This window comes from Python bivittatus, unplaced genomic scaffold (assembly GCF_059951505.1).
Source record: "Python bivittatus isolate LINGU-HERP-01145 unplaced genomic scaffold, Pbiv_v1 ctg000480_np1212, whole genome shotgun sequence".
In the NCBI taxonomy this organism is placed as follows: Eukaryota; Metazoa; Chordata; class Lepidosauria; order Squamata; family Pythonidae; genus Python; species Python bivittatus.
The window spans coordinates 16,207,667-16,227,237 of record NW_028277075.1 but is presented as its reverse complement, the minus strand read 5'-3'; the positions used below and the strand labels follow the sequence as shown (position 1 = coordinate 16,227,237).

Sequence of the window (19,571 nt, the reverse complement as noted above, 5' to 3'; positions counted from 1 at the left end):
AAAACCTTTGAGAAAAACCCAAGGCTACAAACAGGAATCCTGAACTAAAACATTAGTGTCAGTATTAATGTATAGGCTGTAATCAATTTGCTCACAGTGTTTCCTGCTGTGAAATTCAGTGCAATGTTGTAGCCTGGTGTTCCACGTGTACAGTATATCTTTTTTAACTTTCTTTTGCTGGTGCCCCAGATGTAGAATCTAAGGGAGAATTGGGGCACTCTCTTCCTTTGACCCATAGGGCATCTCATTCAGGAGGTGTAGTTGATACCCAGCCAGTATCAAAGATGGGCAAATTTATATATAATTGCTGTAGTATATCAAACAGAAAAATTCTTCTCAAAGGGCTGGTCTGAAAAGCAACAATGGGTCCATAGTACCCAAACAAGGCAGAAGGTCACAGGAAATGATTAAGAACTACAGGCCCTTCCCCACTCTAGGACTAAGGATACTAATTTCAACGTTTGCTTCTCTGACGCTTTTTAATATGTTAATAGTTATAAGCTATTATTAAAAAAAATGAAAATTTATTAGCACACCCGTCTGTTGTTCTTTTTTAAAATGCATTTTGAACTTAATTTCAGAATGAAATGGCTGTATTTGAACTGATTCATAATTTTGTTGAGGTTTTGGACAAATATTTCAGCAGAGTGGTAAGTATGAATTTGGCAAATTTACCTATACTTCCTGTACATACTGTGAATAGTCCATCTGAATCCCCTGTATAGGGCATAATTCCAGTGAAACATAAGGGACAGTCATGAATATAGAATTTATAGGCTATGCATAGTGCGGTTTTTTCCTTCTGCACATATCATTTGGCTGTTCTGCCTTCATCATTAGATCATGAGTATGTTCTATCAGCTGTGCAGGACATGTGCCTCAAGTGCCATCCAAGCAAGATTTTTCCATGATTCACTTTTGAAGAATGCTCTTTGTGCATAAGGCAGTTTGTGCATGTGTAAATATCTCACATATACCCTATACCAAAATGCTTTAAGTAATCAAAGTAATAATGCTATGAGATTATTAAAGTTAGTGGTGGCTTGTCCATATTAACATTTCTATGTATATATGTGCTAATTAACTAACAGTATCAGGTTTAATGATGACCTGAGAGGAAAGACTTGGGTTCTGTTCCCACACACCAAAATCTCTCTAAACTGTTGATAGATCTTTTAAATACAGTTTTGATTCAGAAATCACAAGTCATATATTGGATATGCTATTCAAATAGACTATGTAAAATATAGTCTATCCAACTTATTAACCTTCCTGATTTTAACAAACTGGGAGGCAAAATCAATTCCTATGAATTGCTATTGCTAATGCTATTGTAGTATTTTAAATAAGAGAATACATTCTGGATGTTCTCTTGTTAAAACATCTGCTGAATGTTTTGTAATCACAAAGTAGCTAATAGTAGGGGAAGATTTTTGGAATGAGGTATGCAGATTTTCAAATTCAAGGTACTTCCTTATATGGCTACTGACTTTATCATTTATGTATGCAAAGAGGAATTATTTGTATATGCCTCATGATATTTGACATGAAGACATGCACATATATCATGATCTCTGACATACAGACACATGTGCAAAAAGTAATGCCATTGTTGTTTTTAGCAGTTCACCGCTGCAGAACACATTAACAAAAATATAACTTAAAAAAACATCAACTTTTGAGTGCTTTCCTATACCGTGGCAGAAGCACAAAGCTATTTTGTTCAGAGAATAGCTATGTTTGGTCTTGTGTAATGTCCACATATCAGGCAAGTAGAAAATGAAAGTGGTCAAAGCAGAACATGGGAGTAAATCTCACCATTTCCTTAAGTCCCATTCACTTTTCCTTTTAGAAGTTGGTTTTCCTCTTGCATCCATCTTCTCCCTCTTTATCCAGTTACCCTCAAAAATCAGCTGCAGTTGTTAAGACAGCGAACAGGATAATATGCCTTCAGGAATCACTTGTGCCCTCTGGGTTTAAAAACATAGTCAGCAATCAAGTTTTACTTACTGTAAATAGTAAAAAGAAGAGCTCCATTCCATCAGCAATTTATCAATTTTTTCTTGCCTCAGCAGATCACCCTACCATTTCTCATGCTGTTTTGGGTAGACCCAACCCCCCAGCTGAACTTTCTTGGGTCACAGGAAATGACAGAGGAAGAAATTATTTTTAAAAAATCACATTTATTTTTTCCAGTAAGAGTTTCTGCTAGATTGAAAATCTTTTTACAAATTGAAGCAATGCTCCATTTGGAGTCCTTATGCTTGCAAAAACAATATATAAATCAATTTTAGAAAAAACAATAGCAAAACAATAACAGTACTGTTCTCTTGCTAAAACTATTTTTTTTAATCTTTTTAGAGTGAACTAGATGTATCCTTTTTGGTTCCACCAATCTGCTTATTCTTTTTTACGTTCTTGCTTTCCTTGCCTATAGCAGGCTACTTGGCGAACAGATGGATTAAAGTAATATATTGTACCAGAATATAAAGTATGTGTGCATTAACATTGTGGTAAGTTGTTAAAAGTCACAAAGATTTCACAAAAAGGAAATGTGGCATGATTATAGATGTTGGGATATTAAAGATATGTGTGTGTGTGTGTGTGTGCGCGTGCGTGTGCACATGCGTGTGTATCACATTTATATAGCCACCCATCTCACACAAAGCGACTCTGGGCAGCGTACAGCAGTTGAATAAAATAACAAATAGATAAAACAAGCATTATAAAAGATTAGAAGGTGGTTATTAAAAATGCAACATTATCAAAAAGTTTTAAATTTTTAAACTTTAAAATATGCAAACCTCACGGAGAGAGCAGAATATCAATCAGAGTGGAGCCATCTGTCTCTGGTTCCCAAAGACCCCCAGGCCTGATAACATAACCATGTCTTGATGGACTTCCTAAATGACAGCAGGGGAGGGATGAGCCTAACTTCAGAGGGGAGAATGTTCCACAAGGGGGGAGCCACGACAGAGAAGGCCCACCTCCTGGGACCCACCAAATGCAAGTCCCTGGCTGTTGGAATGCATAGCATACCTTCCCTGCCAGATCTAATGGGATGGGCTGATTGACCGAGGAGAGGTGGTCTCTCAGATAACCCAGCCCCATGCCACGAAGGGCTTTAAAGGTCAAATCTAGCCCTTGTATCCCTTCTTTTTAATCATCTGAGCGTGAACTTTATTTTAGGAATTAATTTGAAATCTACAAATGCCAAACCAGCATTTTGGGGTGATATATAAAAACGTCTGCAGTACAAATCATAAAAAAAAATCTCAGACACTAATAGAAAACAGCATACTCCTGTATAAACTCCAATGAATTAAGGCTCTCATCAATTTAGAAAACTCTTAAGCTTTAAAAGTGAGCAATATTAAAATAAAACTAGGAAAATAGGAAGGAGGTTGCCTGGCACCAAAATGACAGCAAAGTGAATGTCATGTGAACCTCCTTGGAAGCATATTGACAGGCAGGGCATTGCCACTGAGAAGGCTTTCTTTGGGTGACACTAGACTCTCATTGTGGAGGATTGGGGGACTCAGAGTAGTGCCTAGTATCTAGATCTCAACAGAGAGCTAGAGAACATAATTCTCACTAGAGAATACTATATATGTAGCTCAGGGTTGAACTGCCAGGTTCTTGGTTGTTTTCCTGCAGACGTTTTGTTACTAGGCTGGGTAGCATAATCAGTGCATGGGAGTGTGAAAAATGAGAAGTGCTACAGTGATGATGTTACCTAGCTTGGTAATAAAACATCGGCAGGAAAACAACCAAGCTAGACAATACCAAGAACCCAACGACTAAATATCAGCTTGTGAGTAAATAAATCTGGGAGAAGACAACATACACAAGTTTAATCTGAATGTGCGTGATACCTTTTCTTATTCCTTTGAAAGAGTACTTTTTCCAGCACTTGGAGCCTTTGGAAACTTATACCAGTTATGAACTTGCCCCTAAAAGGGATTTGTCTCCCTTCCTTGAGTTTTAGAAGAGCAGGAAAGGTTTCTTTTCTACTATAACTTTAATATCTAATATCCTGCTGTGCTGATATATTTTCCAACTGACCCAGTTGTTTAAAACCCTTCTTGTGCTGCATTTTGAGGAACTGCATTTGTTGTGTTTAACCTTGTTATTTCTACTATTTTTTCATTATTTTAAATCTGAAGGAGCATAATAAAATAACTATTCGCAGGATGACTAGTTCTCACACTCTAAAATAGCCGCTTAAACCAGGGATAGAAGGAAGATAAATCTGGATATAGACATAAATCTCCAGGTGATTTATCATACATTTTGGAAGGCTTCTAAGTGTGACTGCTGTTTTCTCAACATCAGCAAAATGATAAACCGTGCCCATAAATTCCAGTGCTGATATTAAAGGAACTTGGGATAATAGAAGTGGAGCATGCATAGAAACAGTATGCCTTTCTTTTTTTTCTTTGCATGCAAGTTCAGTTGATAGATCTAGGAGTTCTTTCAGGAAAAACCCAAGTAGACCCATCCTACACTCTTGCCCTACGTTACTCTTTAGAAAGTGGTCAGTTTAACAAGCTGACTATCCCAGTGTTAAAAGTTGTTCTCATTCATTCATTCATTCATTCATTCATTCATTCATTCATTCATTCAAATTTATATGGCTGCCCATCTCACACAAGGTGGCTCTGGGCAGCATAACCAATGATTTATATATATTATAAAACCAATTAAAGCAATTAAATTAATTATTAGAACCAAGATTGCAAGGGTCAAAATCAGAATGTCATTTGTGTGCCCGCCACAATGCAGGCTCCCTGCTGTCAGAGGATCCCCAGGCCTGATGAAAAAATCATGTTTTGAGAGCTTTCTGGAAGGCCATAAGGGTTGGGAATAACTTCACCTCAGGGAGGATGATGAGGTGGGTGCTGCAACAGAAAAAACTCATCTCCTAGGCTTCTCCTGCTGGACATGATGGGATCAGGTGGAATCTGATTCTGAGTAAATATACACTGTTTACATGCAGTAAATGTATCACTGCACATTGCATTAAAGCATTTAAGAGCATTGCTGTTTTGAGGGGAAGAATTGGGTTAGAGAGTTAAAAATAGATAGATAGTGGAAACAGATACACAAAATAATCACCCCCAAAACCAAGCTTTGCTACCCCAAACTGACATATCCTCATCATGTCTAATACGTTTTGTTCAAATGCAGACATTTCAGTGATGTCTGCTACTGGAATAACCATCCTTTCATGACTGAAATAACTATGCTTGTGACTGCATCAACTGTTACACTGTCAGAAGGAGACTTGTTTGATTGTACGGATATACAAGAAAATCAAGGTACACAAAATCAGAAGTATTAAATTGGTATATAGACAAATCATAGTTGAAAAAGTTCTTAACCTGGTTCCTTTCAGAATCATTGCAGTCCAGTGTATCATAGCATTTAGATACAGACCTGAGCCCAATTTTAGATCAACCATACACTCATGGCAATGATTTGTGTTCATCATACCGAGTCCCATCTATAATAGGGAAGAATAGTAATCTATTTCAGTTCTTAACAAACATATAAAGTAGTACGTGTTACTATTGGAGCCAGTACCTATCCATTAAATACATGTCTATGATGGAACTGATGCCAGTCTCTCTGATCAATTTTGCTGGAAAAATGCTGTGTATAATTTTAATTTCATTGTTAACGTAAAGTTGGGGCAAAATAATAATCTCTTTTAAACACATATCTTTTCAAGGAAGATGTGCACTGCACCTAAAAAAGCCAGTTTGTCATTCTAGGCATTTGCCTAGAACAAGATGGGTAAAAGAGGATTGACTGAATGGAAAGGGAGTTACAATCACTTGTTTATGAGTTACAGTCACTTGGTTCTCAAGAGCAGATGAAATACTTTCTGATGGAATGAAGTTGTGGAATGCTGCTTAGCAGGGTGTGGTTAGCTCACATCATGGTGGTATGATGAGGAAACCTCTTAGGACTTCCTGTCATATCAGCTTCCAGCTACCACTTCAGATGCTTTTCCAAACTCTGAACTGTAAAAGGGAATATATATCATATCAAATCCTGAAGCTTTAATTTGGTTTCAGAGACATATCAAATGATCCTCCTAGTTATTTTTTTTCCAAAGGAAATGGCAGCATTTATTAGATTTGTGACAGCTGAATTAGCTGTATTGAAATACTTGAATTATCTCTGTATAATTAGATTTTTATGAGAAACAGCATTTTCATGCCCACACAATTAATTAAACAAACACATTTACTAGTTCTAAATAGAGATACAAAAGTCCTGCTTGTCAAGCAATTGTATTGTTTTCATAATACAGCTCAAGACTTGCTTGAAAGACAAGAACGTTTGACTGTTAGTGGGACGCATGCATAGTTAAGTACATAATATTAAGACAATATTTTCAATACTGACTCATTTATACCTGCAATCAAATTTCTTCATTCTTCTCCCAAGAGAGAAAGCCTTGGAAGCTGATGTTCTGAGAAGGTTAGGGGCCAAATATCTCCATTAAAGAATTTTTAGTACTTCTTTCAAATTACAATTTCTCAGGATTGTCAGGGAAAAGCCACAAGAATTAATTCAGAATAAAATTCCTGTAAGTTTGTAACATAGTGATTATTGTAGAAGACTGATCTAACATCTACATGATCTACATTCTTCTATTGTAGAAGCTAGCTGATCTAACATCACACAACTCATCATCTTCCTTGATAAAATATGGTTAAAGTTGAAGCACAATGATAATAAATTAAGTAGTTACAAGAGCCAAAGAGGAAGCTGTTGTCACTTGATTTCTTATTAGGTTATGCAGATCCTTGAGACTGAATATTATAATGCATACTGAATATTTTTAAAAAAAGAATATCAGTTTGAAAGAAAAAGAAATGGGAACAAGAGGACATTATTTTTCTGAACACTACTGTGGCCAGCTCACTACTATTATTATAAAAAGAATATACAGAGAAATTTTTGTTTAAAAATTTCATTCAAATGTTCTGAATGGATGTGACACTAAGTAAATGCTGGGGTAATTTAAACATTTAAAATGTTATTTTATATTGAGACTTTTGCAATAGACTTTGTAAAACGAATACAAGTAGTTCTGAGTCTAAGTCTGAAGTAGCAATTGACATTACTAACATCTACTTCTACTATTTCATGTCTCTTGGTCTCTTTTCATTCATGTACTTGCTTATAATTGCATATTCTGATTTGAAATATAAATCATGGTGTCATAAATTTGGCTTAGTTACTGAAATATCTGATTAGAAAGTTAAATTATGTTGCCCAAACATGAAGTGAATGCACTAATGAAATATGGTATTTTGTAATTTAGTTCATACTACTTGCTTAACAGTAACACAAAACCTTAACTTGATGAATGTATACAGATCATGTTCAAATTAGACAGAGTGCACATCATTTTGGATGAAATGGTTCTAAATGGTTGCATTGCGGAAACTAATAAAACCAGAATTCTTGCACCTCTTCTGGTTCTTGATAAAATGGCAGAAACGTAGAAGAGACAAGCCAGAAGATAATACTGTACATATTCAAAAAATATTCTTCAAATGCAAAGGACAATTCATTTTTTAGTTTTTTAGTTTTTGCCAAATTGTGAATAATTCTTTTCAGGCTGAAAGATCACATTTTTTACTACCATGCCAAATGTTTTGTGAAGTTTGTAATCTGCTTGAGGAATTAAACAAATTAATCTTTACATATGCATATGTATGTGTGTATTTATTTGTCACACATCTTGCCACAATCAAATGCAGATTCTTGGTGACTCACAACATGAAAAAATAAATGACAGTAAAAATTAAAAATACAAAATCCTATGATAAAAAAAACAACGAAAACCTATATTCCAAATAGCATCTGGCATCAGCCCTCAAACACCCTCCAAAAATGCTGTTTTCAAGAGCTTCTGGAATGTGACTAGAGTTGGGGCCAAACATACTTCCTGCAGGAGGCCACTCCAGAGACTGGCCCAAAGTCAGACCTCCCAGAAATGGGGGACAACCATCTGCTTCTCCTGGCATGATCAAAGTGGTTGGGCCAATTCAATGGAGAGATGAGGTCCTGAAGGTAACCCAGCACCAAGCCATAAAGGGCTTTATAGTTTAAAACTAGGACTGTACATTGCCTGCAAAATAGGTATAATATGTGACCACCAACTAAAGCTTCTAGGTGGTCTTTAAAGGCACCCCTATGTAGAGCATCTTGCGGTACTCTGTGTGCAATGATGATGAGAGCATAAGCCACCATAGTCGAGTCCTCCTGCTCTAAGTCCTCCTGCTCTAAGTCAAGTCACAACTGGTGCACTAGCTGCTAGGGAAAGGCCCCTCTGGCCATAGCTTTTACCTGCTGATCCAGCAGGAGCCATGAGGCCAGGAGGACACCCAAGTTGAGGACCTCTCCTTGGGTGTCCTCCTTCAGGGGCAGTGCAACCCAGTCCAGAGATAAAACTGGGGACATAGAGGGACCTCAACATACAAACAATAGCTCTGTTTTACTAGCACTCAGTACAAGCCCGTTTTCTCCCAACCAGATCCTAACAGCCTCCAGGCACTGGGACAAGATATTGACAGCAGCTCCAGTGGGGTTTGGGGTTGTAATGTACAGCTCAGTCAGCATACTGGTAATCCTGAACTGCCAGATGACCTCTCCCGGTGGCTTCATATAGATATTAAGTAACGGGAGAGACCTGATCCCTTCTGCACCCTGCAAGGGAGCAGCCAAGGTGCCTACCTCTCCTCCCTGATCACCATTGACTGGAACTGGCCTCTGAGGAAAGAATGGAACCACTGTAAAAATGTGCCCCCAATCTTCAACCCCTGCAGCTAGTACATCAGGAAAGCCACTGAGAGGTCCAAAAAGACCAGGACATGTACACTACCCCCAGCCAGGCCTCACCATAGGTCACTGACCAAAGTGATCAATGTCTCTGTTCTAAACCCAGGGCTGAATCCTGATGACATAATCCACTTCCTCTAACATACCCTGTATTTGGTCCTGAACCACTGTCTTCACCACCTTTGTCAAAGAGGCAAAGTTGGAGTCTGTGTTGTAGTTGTCCAAAACCTCTGGATCCAGAAAAGTCGTCTTCAGGAGGGATGAACCAATGTTTCTTTCAGTGCTGAAGGTATAAGGCCTCACACAAGGAGGCATTTACAACCTGGATCCATGGTACAACACCCCAATCAACTAACCAAAGAAGCCAGGAGGGGCAAGGATCCAGCCCACAGCTGAATGAGAACATTCTAGAGAGCACCCTATCTAATTCCTGAGATAACAAGAGATAAAAGAAACCAGTTTAACAGAGCAACACAATTCCCCAGTCACCACACAAGACCCTGCCCAAGTAAAATCAAGGTGAGAGTGAATTTGATCAACTTTAAGGGCAAAATGTTGAGGAAGTTGGTTACAGCAGCCTGATAGAAATGCAGTGACCTCTTGGGCAGTCCTGGAAGAGGACTGCTGAATAAGAGTAGTAGAAATACTTTGCTTCTCTTATAACCACTGAGTAGGCCCAACTTATCCACAGTTGGTCAAATTAAGTCTTCATCATCTTCCACCTAAGCTCTAGGTCCCCTTCTGACACTTCATCTCTCATAGGCCTTGAAAAAACAAGGTGCCATGTTGGAACAGCTGACAGAGGGAGGCCACTTGGGGGCAAACAGATCAAGAGCCTGAGATGCTTTTTGCCAGCTGTGAACCAGGTCCTCAGCTGATTCATCCACCAGATTTTGGGGGGATCCCCCAGCATCTTCCAAAAATTGACAGGACCCATAAGGCTCCAAGGGAAGGCCATTTGAATGGGTCAAGTCCTACAGAGGGAGGGAACAGCAGTCAATCACAACCGGACTAGGAAGAGATCTCACCACAAGGGGCAGGTGGTAATGCCCTCCACATCTAGATCACTGCTTGAAAGCAAATACCAGATCTAACATATGACTGCTCACATATGTCAGAGCCAAGATGACCTAGGACAAAGCCATGGTTGTCATGGAAACTGTGTATTCCTGAACTCTCCTAGAACCTGGTAGTTTTCACCATTGGGCTTAGGAGCCAGGGAGGGATCCTAAGGAATAGGGCAGCCAGTAAACTAAACTGACCCTTAACTTGTCCCTATGGCCCAGCTGAACATATAGGCACTCATGTCCAGCATTGTCCAAGACAGTAACCCTGCATAGATAAAATATATAATCAGCAGCAGTCCAAATCATTGAAGGCCCCTTCATTGAAGATTATGGACTATAATCTATCATGCTGGTCCACCAGTGCAGGTTGTAAGATATATATTTTTCCATTTCCCAGTCTAGGGCTGAGAGAAATTGATTAGCCCAGTCAGACAGACAGCATGGGTGGCTAGAACTCACCTACCCCTAACATTTGCCTCCTTACAATGTTTTTGAGAACCAATGCAAATCTAGAGAGAAAAATGGATTAAGTGCAAAAAGTTTTGCTATGCTATGCTTACTTAGAGAGGAAGGGAGCTACCTGATAAAGGATGCAAAACAATTAGCTGGGGAAAAGAAACTACTTGACTCTTCTGATGTTTGGCTGAACTTTCTTCTGTCAGTTAAGTGAATATAATTAGTCAAAAACACTAGAAAGCTATGTGACTCTGCCGCTTTCAAACACATTCTAGGGCCCAGGAAGATGTCTCTGGTGTTAATAGAAAGTAGACAGGTAATTCTTACAGTGGAAGAACTTAACCAAGGGGCTCTCCAAGGGTCTTCAATGGGACCACTACTTTTTTGTTTGTCTGCTTAATATAAAACAGGACAGCAAAAAACTCTTAAAAGGATCTTTCCAAACTCCAGAATAAACATTAAAATGGCAGGTGTAATTCTGTATAAGGATCTGTTCGGGGACAAAAACTAACTTTAAAAAAATGTTGAGAAGATACATGTTGCAGTGACTGACAAGAAAAGATGGACAGCTTGATCTGTTGACTCAGCCTATAATTGTGAAAAAAGGAAACATTTTTTGTTGGGGGGCAGTTAGGAAGAAAATGGAAAACGAATGTGCCACTGCTATAATACAAACATGTTGTACAGCCAAACTAAAATACTGTGTATTATTCTGGTCAAATTTCAAAAAGTTAAGAAAAGGACAAGAGCTGTCAAGTGGCTGAGATGAGTTCCTTATTTATATTTTGGCCTTCTTAGTTCCGAAGCACTTGTTGTAATGAAAATGCATACACATTCTTTGATCATCTGAGTTAAGGGTCACTTTATACAGAAAAATAATTCCATCAAAGTATTAACCAACTTGCGTCAGCCATACTGACCAAAACAATATAGGAACAACACAATAGTGTAACAGTTTTTGAATGGATTGAATAATGCAAGTATTTTTCATCTAACCTAATATAATAAAGAATTAAATGCACTGGAAGACCTAGTAAAATACTAACAAAAGGCTGTATTGTACGCTGCAAACATTTTAATGATTATTGTTGAGCATACACAATGAAAATCTTTTTTTTTTAAACTTCAAACTGCAACAAGTTAAATAAATGTTTTTAATATACAAAGGAAGTACAATGTAAAGTAAAACTTGCTTTAAATGTGCCTTGCACCAGGAACCAGTGTCTTTTAAAAGCTTTATTGTTGAGTTACACGCGCACACACACACATACACACATGTACACACATTTGAGGATTTGGATCTTTATAGCGGGGCATTTAGAAATCAAAATATATTCCCACTTGAAATAATAATAAAAGGTTGTGCATGATTATATGCAAACACCCTACCCCAACACTAGAATACTCCAACAGTGCAGGCACCATTAAAGAAAGGAAAAAAAGCTTGAGATGCCCATTGACTAAGTTAAGGAAGCGAGTTTCTGACCATTTAGCTTAAAGCCAGCAAAAACAAGGATCAATGATGGAACTGTAGTGTACAGGGTATTAAACGCTAGACTTTACACAAATGCACTGTTCTAAATCTTGAATCAGTAAACACTGGAAATCTGCAGATCTGCTCTTTGGAACAGTCAAACATTTGCTTCAGCTTCTGGTTGCACAAGCCCTTGGAAGCATCACACACTGTTCTTGCCTTTTTTCTTGCTGGCTGTGTAATTCATTGGGATTTGTTTTGACATTAGCAGCTAACAAAATTATTCCATGTGTTTCCAAAGCCTCATGGATAGGGGAAAAAGGCAAGTCTCATTAGAGTACAGCATGGAGATTGTATTTTCTGCACAACAACACAGGAGGCTTCACTAGGTATGAATGCAAAACCAGTTTGTGATATTCCATTTCATACACATCAGTTCAGTTGAGATGAAAGCCTTTCTCCATGGTAGCAGCTAGCAGGCGTTCTCGCATAATCTCTTCAGAGGAATACTCAGGCAATTTAAGATAATGCACACAGGTATTCACAGATGGGTAACTTGCATCTGTAGCATCAACCTGTGAATAAATATCCATAATGTAATTTAAAAAGAGAACAGAAACTAGAGTATGCTTACATTTCACTTTAAACAACATTTACCAACTTGGTAAGCACCAAATTCTTTGCCAGCATTTCAGAAATTTCAGAATTATAGTCCTGCATTTGGAAAGCATCTGACTGGGGAAAACTGCTTTAGATTTTACTAGTTCTGTAGTTAACGGTATTATTATTATTATTGTTGGTCGTGCAGCTAGCCAGTTGCTTAGACTGGATTTGGCATTTTTATCCACCTATCGAGTCCTTACCAAGGACCTGGGATAGGCAGATGTTGTTACTTGATTATTATTATTTAGATGTGAATTTGCCAAGTATAATGGGCAAACCACTGATGAAAAGGTATCTGCCGCAAGCCAGAAAGAAGCAGGTTTCTGAATGAGTTAACTGAAAGACAACTCCTTATAAGAATACAACTAGACACAGAATGCACAGACAAATTGTAAGATGCTCACACCTTGCGTACAACAGTGAGACGGGGATGTAGGTTAGCCAATCCTCCTGGGGGAAGTGTTGAACAGCCAGTTGTGAACTGGAGGAATGCTTTTCTTTCATCTGAAGACATGCCACATAAAACTCTTACAAATCTCAGGAACCCAGGGCTAAAATAAAAACCATCATCAAAGCAAATTAGGTACATACTGTTCTAAAGTTGCATTCATTGTTCTTTCTTGGCAGCAGAGTGATTTGCAACTGACTTCTCAGATTTTTTTTTTCAATTTCTCAGTCTAGCTAACAGCTGTAGTTACACTGTACCTTAATGAAAGTTTTAAAATTTTAAAAACATTGCCCAACATTACATGGGGAAACTGTAATGTAACCACATGATTTCCTCCTCTGTTGGAAAGGAGTAATTTAGATGATATAGGTAAATTATATTTAAAATTATTATTATTGATTTATTAATTAATGGATCACTTATTTAACAAATTAGTTGCCCATCTACCCAAGAAACTCTGGATGGTAAACAGAAATAAGAACAAACCAACTACACAGATTCATTAAAAAGAAACTGGGTCAAGGCCCTAAAAATCACAGCTGAGTCCCACAAGTAACCTGGGCCTCATGCTATGTAGAGTTTTAAAGGTGACAAACAGTACCTTGAATTGCACCCAGAAGTCCACTGAGAGCCAGTATAGCTCACACAGCAATAGTGTTACAAAGGTATATCATGGTGCACCCCATACTGTACTGGCTGCTTCCAAATGCTATTATTATTAAATTTATATCCCATCTTTATTAAATAATATATTAAACTTTTATGTCAGCTGACTCCCAATGACTCTGGGTCACTCTCAACAATCAAAGAAATTACAATAAAGTTTTTCTGGAAGAAACTCAGCCATATTGAGTGGAATATGAACAGGATCCCTAATTTGTCCCTACATGGTATACCAACATTGCATTCAGAGCCTGCTACCTCAAAAACAGGGCCCCATGACCCTACCAAATTTTTCTGGAGGGCTATTACCACTCCCATTCTCCTGCCTCAGAGTTGCCAGCAATGAAAGACCTGAAACTTGGGAGGTCAAATTTCTAATAGATTTAGAAGGCAAGAGACAGCTGATCTGAAGCACCACCAGTAACACTTTGTTTGATACCTACAATACAGTAAATAGAAGGGGTTATTCAGGCTGTCAAATCTGAAGCCTTCTTCAGTGACAAACTCCAAATTCAAGCATTCCTGAGACAGCTGTTCAGCTACTGTTGAACATATCTAACAAATGGGAGATCAACCACCTCTGTCAGTAGTTTCACATTTATCTCTCCCTTTACCATTAGGGTACTTTTTCCTAATATTTAATCAGAAACTTCCTTTCTGTAAACCTAAGACCATTATTTCCATATCCTGCAGTCTGGAATGAGAAAGGATGTGATATCCTTTCAGGTACTGAAAGAGTGCTACTGTAGCTCGCTTATCTTTTCTCAAAGCTAAATATACCTACTTCCCTCAGTCTTTCCTAAGACTCAGTTTCCAGTCCCCTGATAATCCTTGGTACTGTTCCTTACACCTGTTATAGTTTGTCTGAATCTCTCTTACGGTATGGTATCCAGAACTAGAAACAATATTTAAGGTATAATTTGACCAAGACAGCCAATATGCTGCTTTGGATGTTATTTTTTTAACCAGTATTTCTTTGTTTATTAACAGAACTAGATGAAGCTCTGAATTCACCACAGATAGTAGTACTATAGGATTATGGATTATAGGGTTCACAACATTTCTTTACTGCTATGCTCCCCATTTTAGGCTTATGCATTTTATTTCTTTCTTCCTAACTGAAAAACTTTGCATTTGTCATATTTTCAACTCATTTCTTTACCTATCAAGAGTTTTCAATTTTGTGTGTTATCTAGAATATTAACTATTCTTCCTAGTTTTGTATTACATGTAAATCTGATAAATATGCCTTCCATCTCTTTAAAGACATTAATAAAAACAAAAGTAACATCAAGCTCAGAACTGAAGCTTGTGACACCTCACTTTTTATCTCATTTAATTTTAATGATGAACCACTGGTGAGAACTCTGAATGTAATCTTCAAGCCAGTTTTAGCTATCTATTTAGTTAACTAGTTAAATGTGGAATATGATCTATTCCACATTTAATTAGTTTCTCATCAGAATGCTATGGGAACACTGAAATTTTACATTATGTACCTCCTTTATTTCTTCAATTATTTTTGGGATTTGGAGATATTTAGGACAAAATCTGTATATTCTTAAAATTCCCTAAGATCATTTCATACAGCAAATCAAATTAAAAGTCAGACATAATATATGGTGAACAGGATGTACTAGGTAAAGTAAGGCTTCTTTGGGTTCTGTCTGTAGAAGGCAAGCTTACAATGGAATTGTAAAAAAAAACTTAAATTAAATGATATATATTGCTTAAAATGTAAGGTTAAATGTAATTTCTTAAAAGTTATAAAGCAACTACTTGTAAAAATTTGAGTATCCTGTGATGGGAAATTCTTTGTAGGATAAAAATACTAAGCTGTAACAGGTAAAATCTCACAACTGTCATGGCTCTGGATCCCTCCCTCCATTATCCTTTATGGCAAAATCCTAAAGTTAATAGAAATATACTACTATTTGGTGAAGTACCTGTCTCGAGTGTACCCAAGTTTAGGTTCTGTGTAGTTGATTATATCTTCAGCTGCCCAGGATGGTGACTGATTACCACAAAGAATCATCTGGACTTCTTCATGGCTAAAGGAACTTAGCTTTTCCATTGGAAAGACTCGGTTGAAGCCATCTTTATAGGAAAAAAAAAGCATGGCAAAAGTGAATATGCTTGAAGACATTTATTAGGAAAAAATATCTTATTTCTTTTATTGTAATACTCTTTCTGTATTACATATACAGGTATGTAGGCAAATCATCTGAAATAATTATTGACCACCACTCTCTCTCTTTTTTAAAAAGCCTATTTAGAAACCAGTTCCTAGCAGAAACACTTGGCTATCTTTAACAGAATATAACAAACAATATCATGAAAGGAATAATAGCATCATCTCTCTCTTCAAAAGAAACAAAAACAAAAAGTAGTGAGACAATTATACGCACCCCACAGAAAAGAAGACATTTTCCATCACTAAAACAAACATATTCAGCTACAAATGCAGTGCAATGTAATGGATATTACTGAACTGGATGAAACAGCCAGCGGAAAAATTCCTATTCAACTGTTTTTTATATTGCATTATATTGAATAAATCAGTTTTTCAACTAATCCACCATATAAAGTTGATAAAAATGATATAGTGTTCTGTACTCCTTCAATGAAGAGTAGAATTAAGTCTGATTAATAAGCTAATTATTTAGGCAATGTCAGATCAGAAATCCAGCATTCAAATCTAGTGTATTTTGTGCAGTCCTTGGTGCTCTCTGAGCTTGGTTGTTTGCTTGCAGACATTTCATTACCTAAGTAACACAATCAGTGCTAGTGAGTGTGGAGTTTGCTCCCTGTTTATATACTGTAGCTTGCCCTTCTCCAAGGAGAAAACCACACCCCCACCAATACTGGCAGGGCAACCCCACGCTCACTAGCACTGATGATGTTACCTAGTTGGGTAATGAAACATCTGCAAGCAAACAACCAAGCTCAGAGAGCACCAAAGACACCACAGTTCAACCCTGAGCTTCATATATTCTCTTCTGTTGGAACTAGTTTATTTTAGTGAGAAGAGTTCAAACTAGGTAAACTAGTTCACTCTTTACTACAACTATTCCTGTCTCACCCTCTCCTGGAAGGATAATACAAACTATGTGATAACACAAACTAAAGCGATCACTATGGAAACACTGTCCTTCTCTTAGAACTCTCAATCTCTGAAAACACAGTAATAAAAAAAAAAAAATTATCATATTTATATAGTTGCCCGTATCACACAAGGTGACTCTAAAAATAGTCTAACTGTAGGAATTCTCCCACTAAGCAGATGAAGAAACCACTCCATAAAAGTTAAGATACTGTTGCAAACAGCCATAATTTCAAGTGTACTGCAATTCCTGCCCCCCAGTCTCTATATTCCTGAGGTTTTGCATGCCTCCTTAAGAATGATCAATTCATTCTTTCTATGACTGAGGATGCACAGAGACTGAGATATATATAAACATACATACTGCTTTTCAGTGAACATCTGTAGTGGCCTACTTTCTAATGCCTTGCTCCAAAGATAATTTACTAATAGTTTTGTTGCTAGGTTGATTTGTGGGAAGGAATGAAGTAAAGGATTTACATGTAGTCCTCATTTAGTGACTGCCTCATACAATGACCATTCACAGTTACAGTGATGAAAAAGTAACTTAGTGACCAATCCTCATATTTATGACCTTCACAGGTCTGTAAATCAAAGGAAAGGTGAAGTAAGATCATAAGCACAGGTGCGGTTTCACTTAGCAACTGCTTCACTTAACAACCAAGTTGCCAGTCCCAATTGTGGTCACTAAATGAGGACTATCCATAATTGATTAAACTGCTTTGTAGCACCTCTTAAGAGAACAGCTTTAAAATCCAGGTACCATTCTTTCCTTACGCCAACATGCAGGGAAAAAGGGAGAATGAGGAAAAAAAGGTGACACTTTATATAAAAAAAGGATGTCTATATTCAAGACAGCTAATGGAACAGTTCAAGCAAGAACATTAAATTATAACAGCAAAAATTGTCAAGTGTAGAAGAGCAGTATCACAGAAGTCAATTCAGCAAAACTTTAGAAGTCCTAGAAAGATTTGAAAAAGTTTTTTTTCCTAGGATACCAGGCAAGCTTCCTACTGGGAAGTACTTCATTATGGTCAACTCAGCTTAGGATCTGACTCTCCATGTGTTGAAGATTCCCAATATCCCTAGTCATGGTCATTCTGCAACCACGAATCCAAAATCAACTGGTGTCCACTAACTTTAACTGAAAAAGTCTTCTCACTATTTGCAGTTTATCTAGGAATTCCAATTATGAATTGAAAGCCCACCTTTCTTTGTGAACATCCCCATTTCCCTTTTAAGTAAGAGAATTATGTTCCTATTTGGCACTAATAAACAGTTACATACCTCTAAAAGCATCCATTTGTTTCTGTATGCCAGTGTGCATGCAGAAGTCAAACATCAAATCCACATACTCCTCCGCATTATCCATAGTTACCAACTATAACAAGATTGTCAATGGACAAAAAGAATTCATGTTACATTACAGAAGATTTTTTAAAAAAAAAATTAATACTGGACTCTATTTGAATCAAACCATCTCAAATTCAAAATGCTGTTTTGAGTGCAAAATGCCTGTATTTATTGTAAATAGCTATTCTGAGTACAGATTTTTAAAATATATTTAACAAAATTTCTAACCTGTATCAATCCTAAAGGACTCTAGGCATTGAAAACTTCAAAAAATTTAAATTGCATATTATACAGACAATCACTTCCTATACTATCCTATACTGGTGCCTCCCCAAACTCAGGGCAAAGACATGAAATGGGACTACTTTAACTAGCTTTCAAAAATGCAAAAAGGTTTGAACCATACAGGGAGAGATTTCCACAGAGTGAGAGCTACTACAGAGAAGATCTGTTGTCTCATCTATACCCCATGTACCTTGGGGGGAAGGGGGATGCTTAAAGTGTTGACTCTCTAGATAATAGGAACAGATGGGCAGATTTATTGATTTTTATTTATTTATTGAATGTTGATATTGCCCAACTGACTCTGGGCAGCTCATGCAATAGAGAACAACATAAATAAATACAACAAATTAAATCAGGACAAATTGCATAAAACTGCAATATAATTACAAGGTAATTATTCCCTTGTAATCCAAACAATACATCAAAAGATATAAAAACATCACAAACAGGGGAATCCCATCCACTCTATCCCAAGCCCTGGGAGAATAGCCAGGTTTTCATGGCTTTCCAGAACGCCATCAGGGTGGGACCCAAAACGGATCGGGGGGGTCTCACTCCAGAGGGTAGGCATTGCTACAGAGAAGACATGTATCCTGGATCCCAAAAGATGACACTATTTAACTGAGGAACTCAAAGTATACCCACTCTGCTGGATTGTACTGGCCAGGCAGAAACCGTGGGAGACAGGCAGTCCCTCAAATAACTGGGCCCTCTGCCATTTAGGACTTTATTGGCAACAACTGAATCACATATGGAAGTACAGTGGCAACCAGCGCAGTTCGCAAAGCAGAAGTGTCATGTGGGCATGCCAAGGAAGCCTATCACTGCTCACACTGCTGCATGCTGTACCAGATGAAGCCTCTGAGTGGTTTTCAAGGGCAGCCCCATGTACAGCACATTACACAGTTGAGCCATGAGTTAATAAGCCCATGACTGACTGACAGGAAAGGATACAACTGGCATATCAAATGGAGCTATGCAAGGTCCCTCTTGGCCACAGCTGCCATGTGCTGATCAAGCAGAAGCTGTGGGTTCAAGTCAACCCCCAAGTTGTGATCCCTCTTCACTGGGGAAGTGCAAGCCCATGCAGGAGTAAAGATGTCATATCCCTCAACCTAGGTGATCCCAATATCCACAGCCACTCAGTCCTGGTAGGACTGAGTCCAAGCCAGTTTTTCACCCTCCAGGCCTACA

At 37.8% G+C, this 19,571-nt stretch overlaps 2 protein-coding genes across 8 annotated transcripts in view; one reads left to right on the top strand and one right to left on the bottom strand.

Moving 5' to 3' along the window:
- The window catches only part of AP4S1 (adaptor related protein complex 4 subunit sigma 1), a 36,213-nt gene extending 28,483 nt beyond the window's left edge, over positions 1–7,730 (top strand). Inside the window, exons 4-6 of one of the 3 annotated variants that reach the window (XR_015796980.1) lie at positions 582–650; positions 2,076–2,373; positions 7,398–7,534. Coding sequence is in view for 1 of the 3 variants with exons in the window: in XM_007429021.4 (XP_007429083.1) it covers positions 582–650; positions 2,362–2,373; positions 7,398–7,526 (210 nt within the window). In the remaining 2 variants the exon portion in view is untranslated. Of the gene's footprint in view, positions 1–581; positions 651–2,072; positions 2,374–7,397 lie in introns of all 3 variants that reach the window. The other 2 variants (XR_015796979.1, XM_007429021.4) reach the window with 2 other exon arrangements.
- Positions 7,731–11,445: 3,715 nt separating this feature from the next.
- Positions 11,446–19,571, bottom strand: part of HECTD1 (HECT domain E3 ubiquitin protein ligase 1) — a 69,216-nt gene continuing 61,090 nt past the window's right edge. For all 5 annotated transcript variants that reach the window (XM_088145397.1, XM_088145398.1, XM_088145393.1 and 2 more), the window contains 4 exons: positions 18,027–18,120; positions 15,583–15,733; positions 12,932–13,076; positions 11,446–12,437 (listed from right to left, as the gene is read on the bottom strand). In XM_088145397.1, coding sequence (XP_088001523.1) covers positions 12,300–12,437; positions 12,932–13,076; positions 15,583–15,733; positions 18,027–18,120 — 528 coding nt within the window. In that variant the 3' untranslated portion in view covers positions 11,446–12,299. The remainder of the gene's footprint in view (positions 12,438–12,931; positions 13,077–15,582; positions 15,734–18,026; positions 18,121–19,571) is intronic.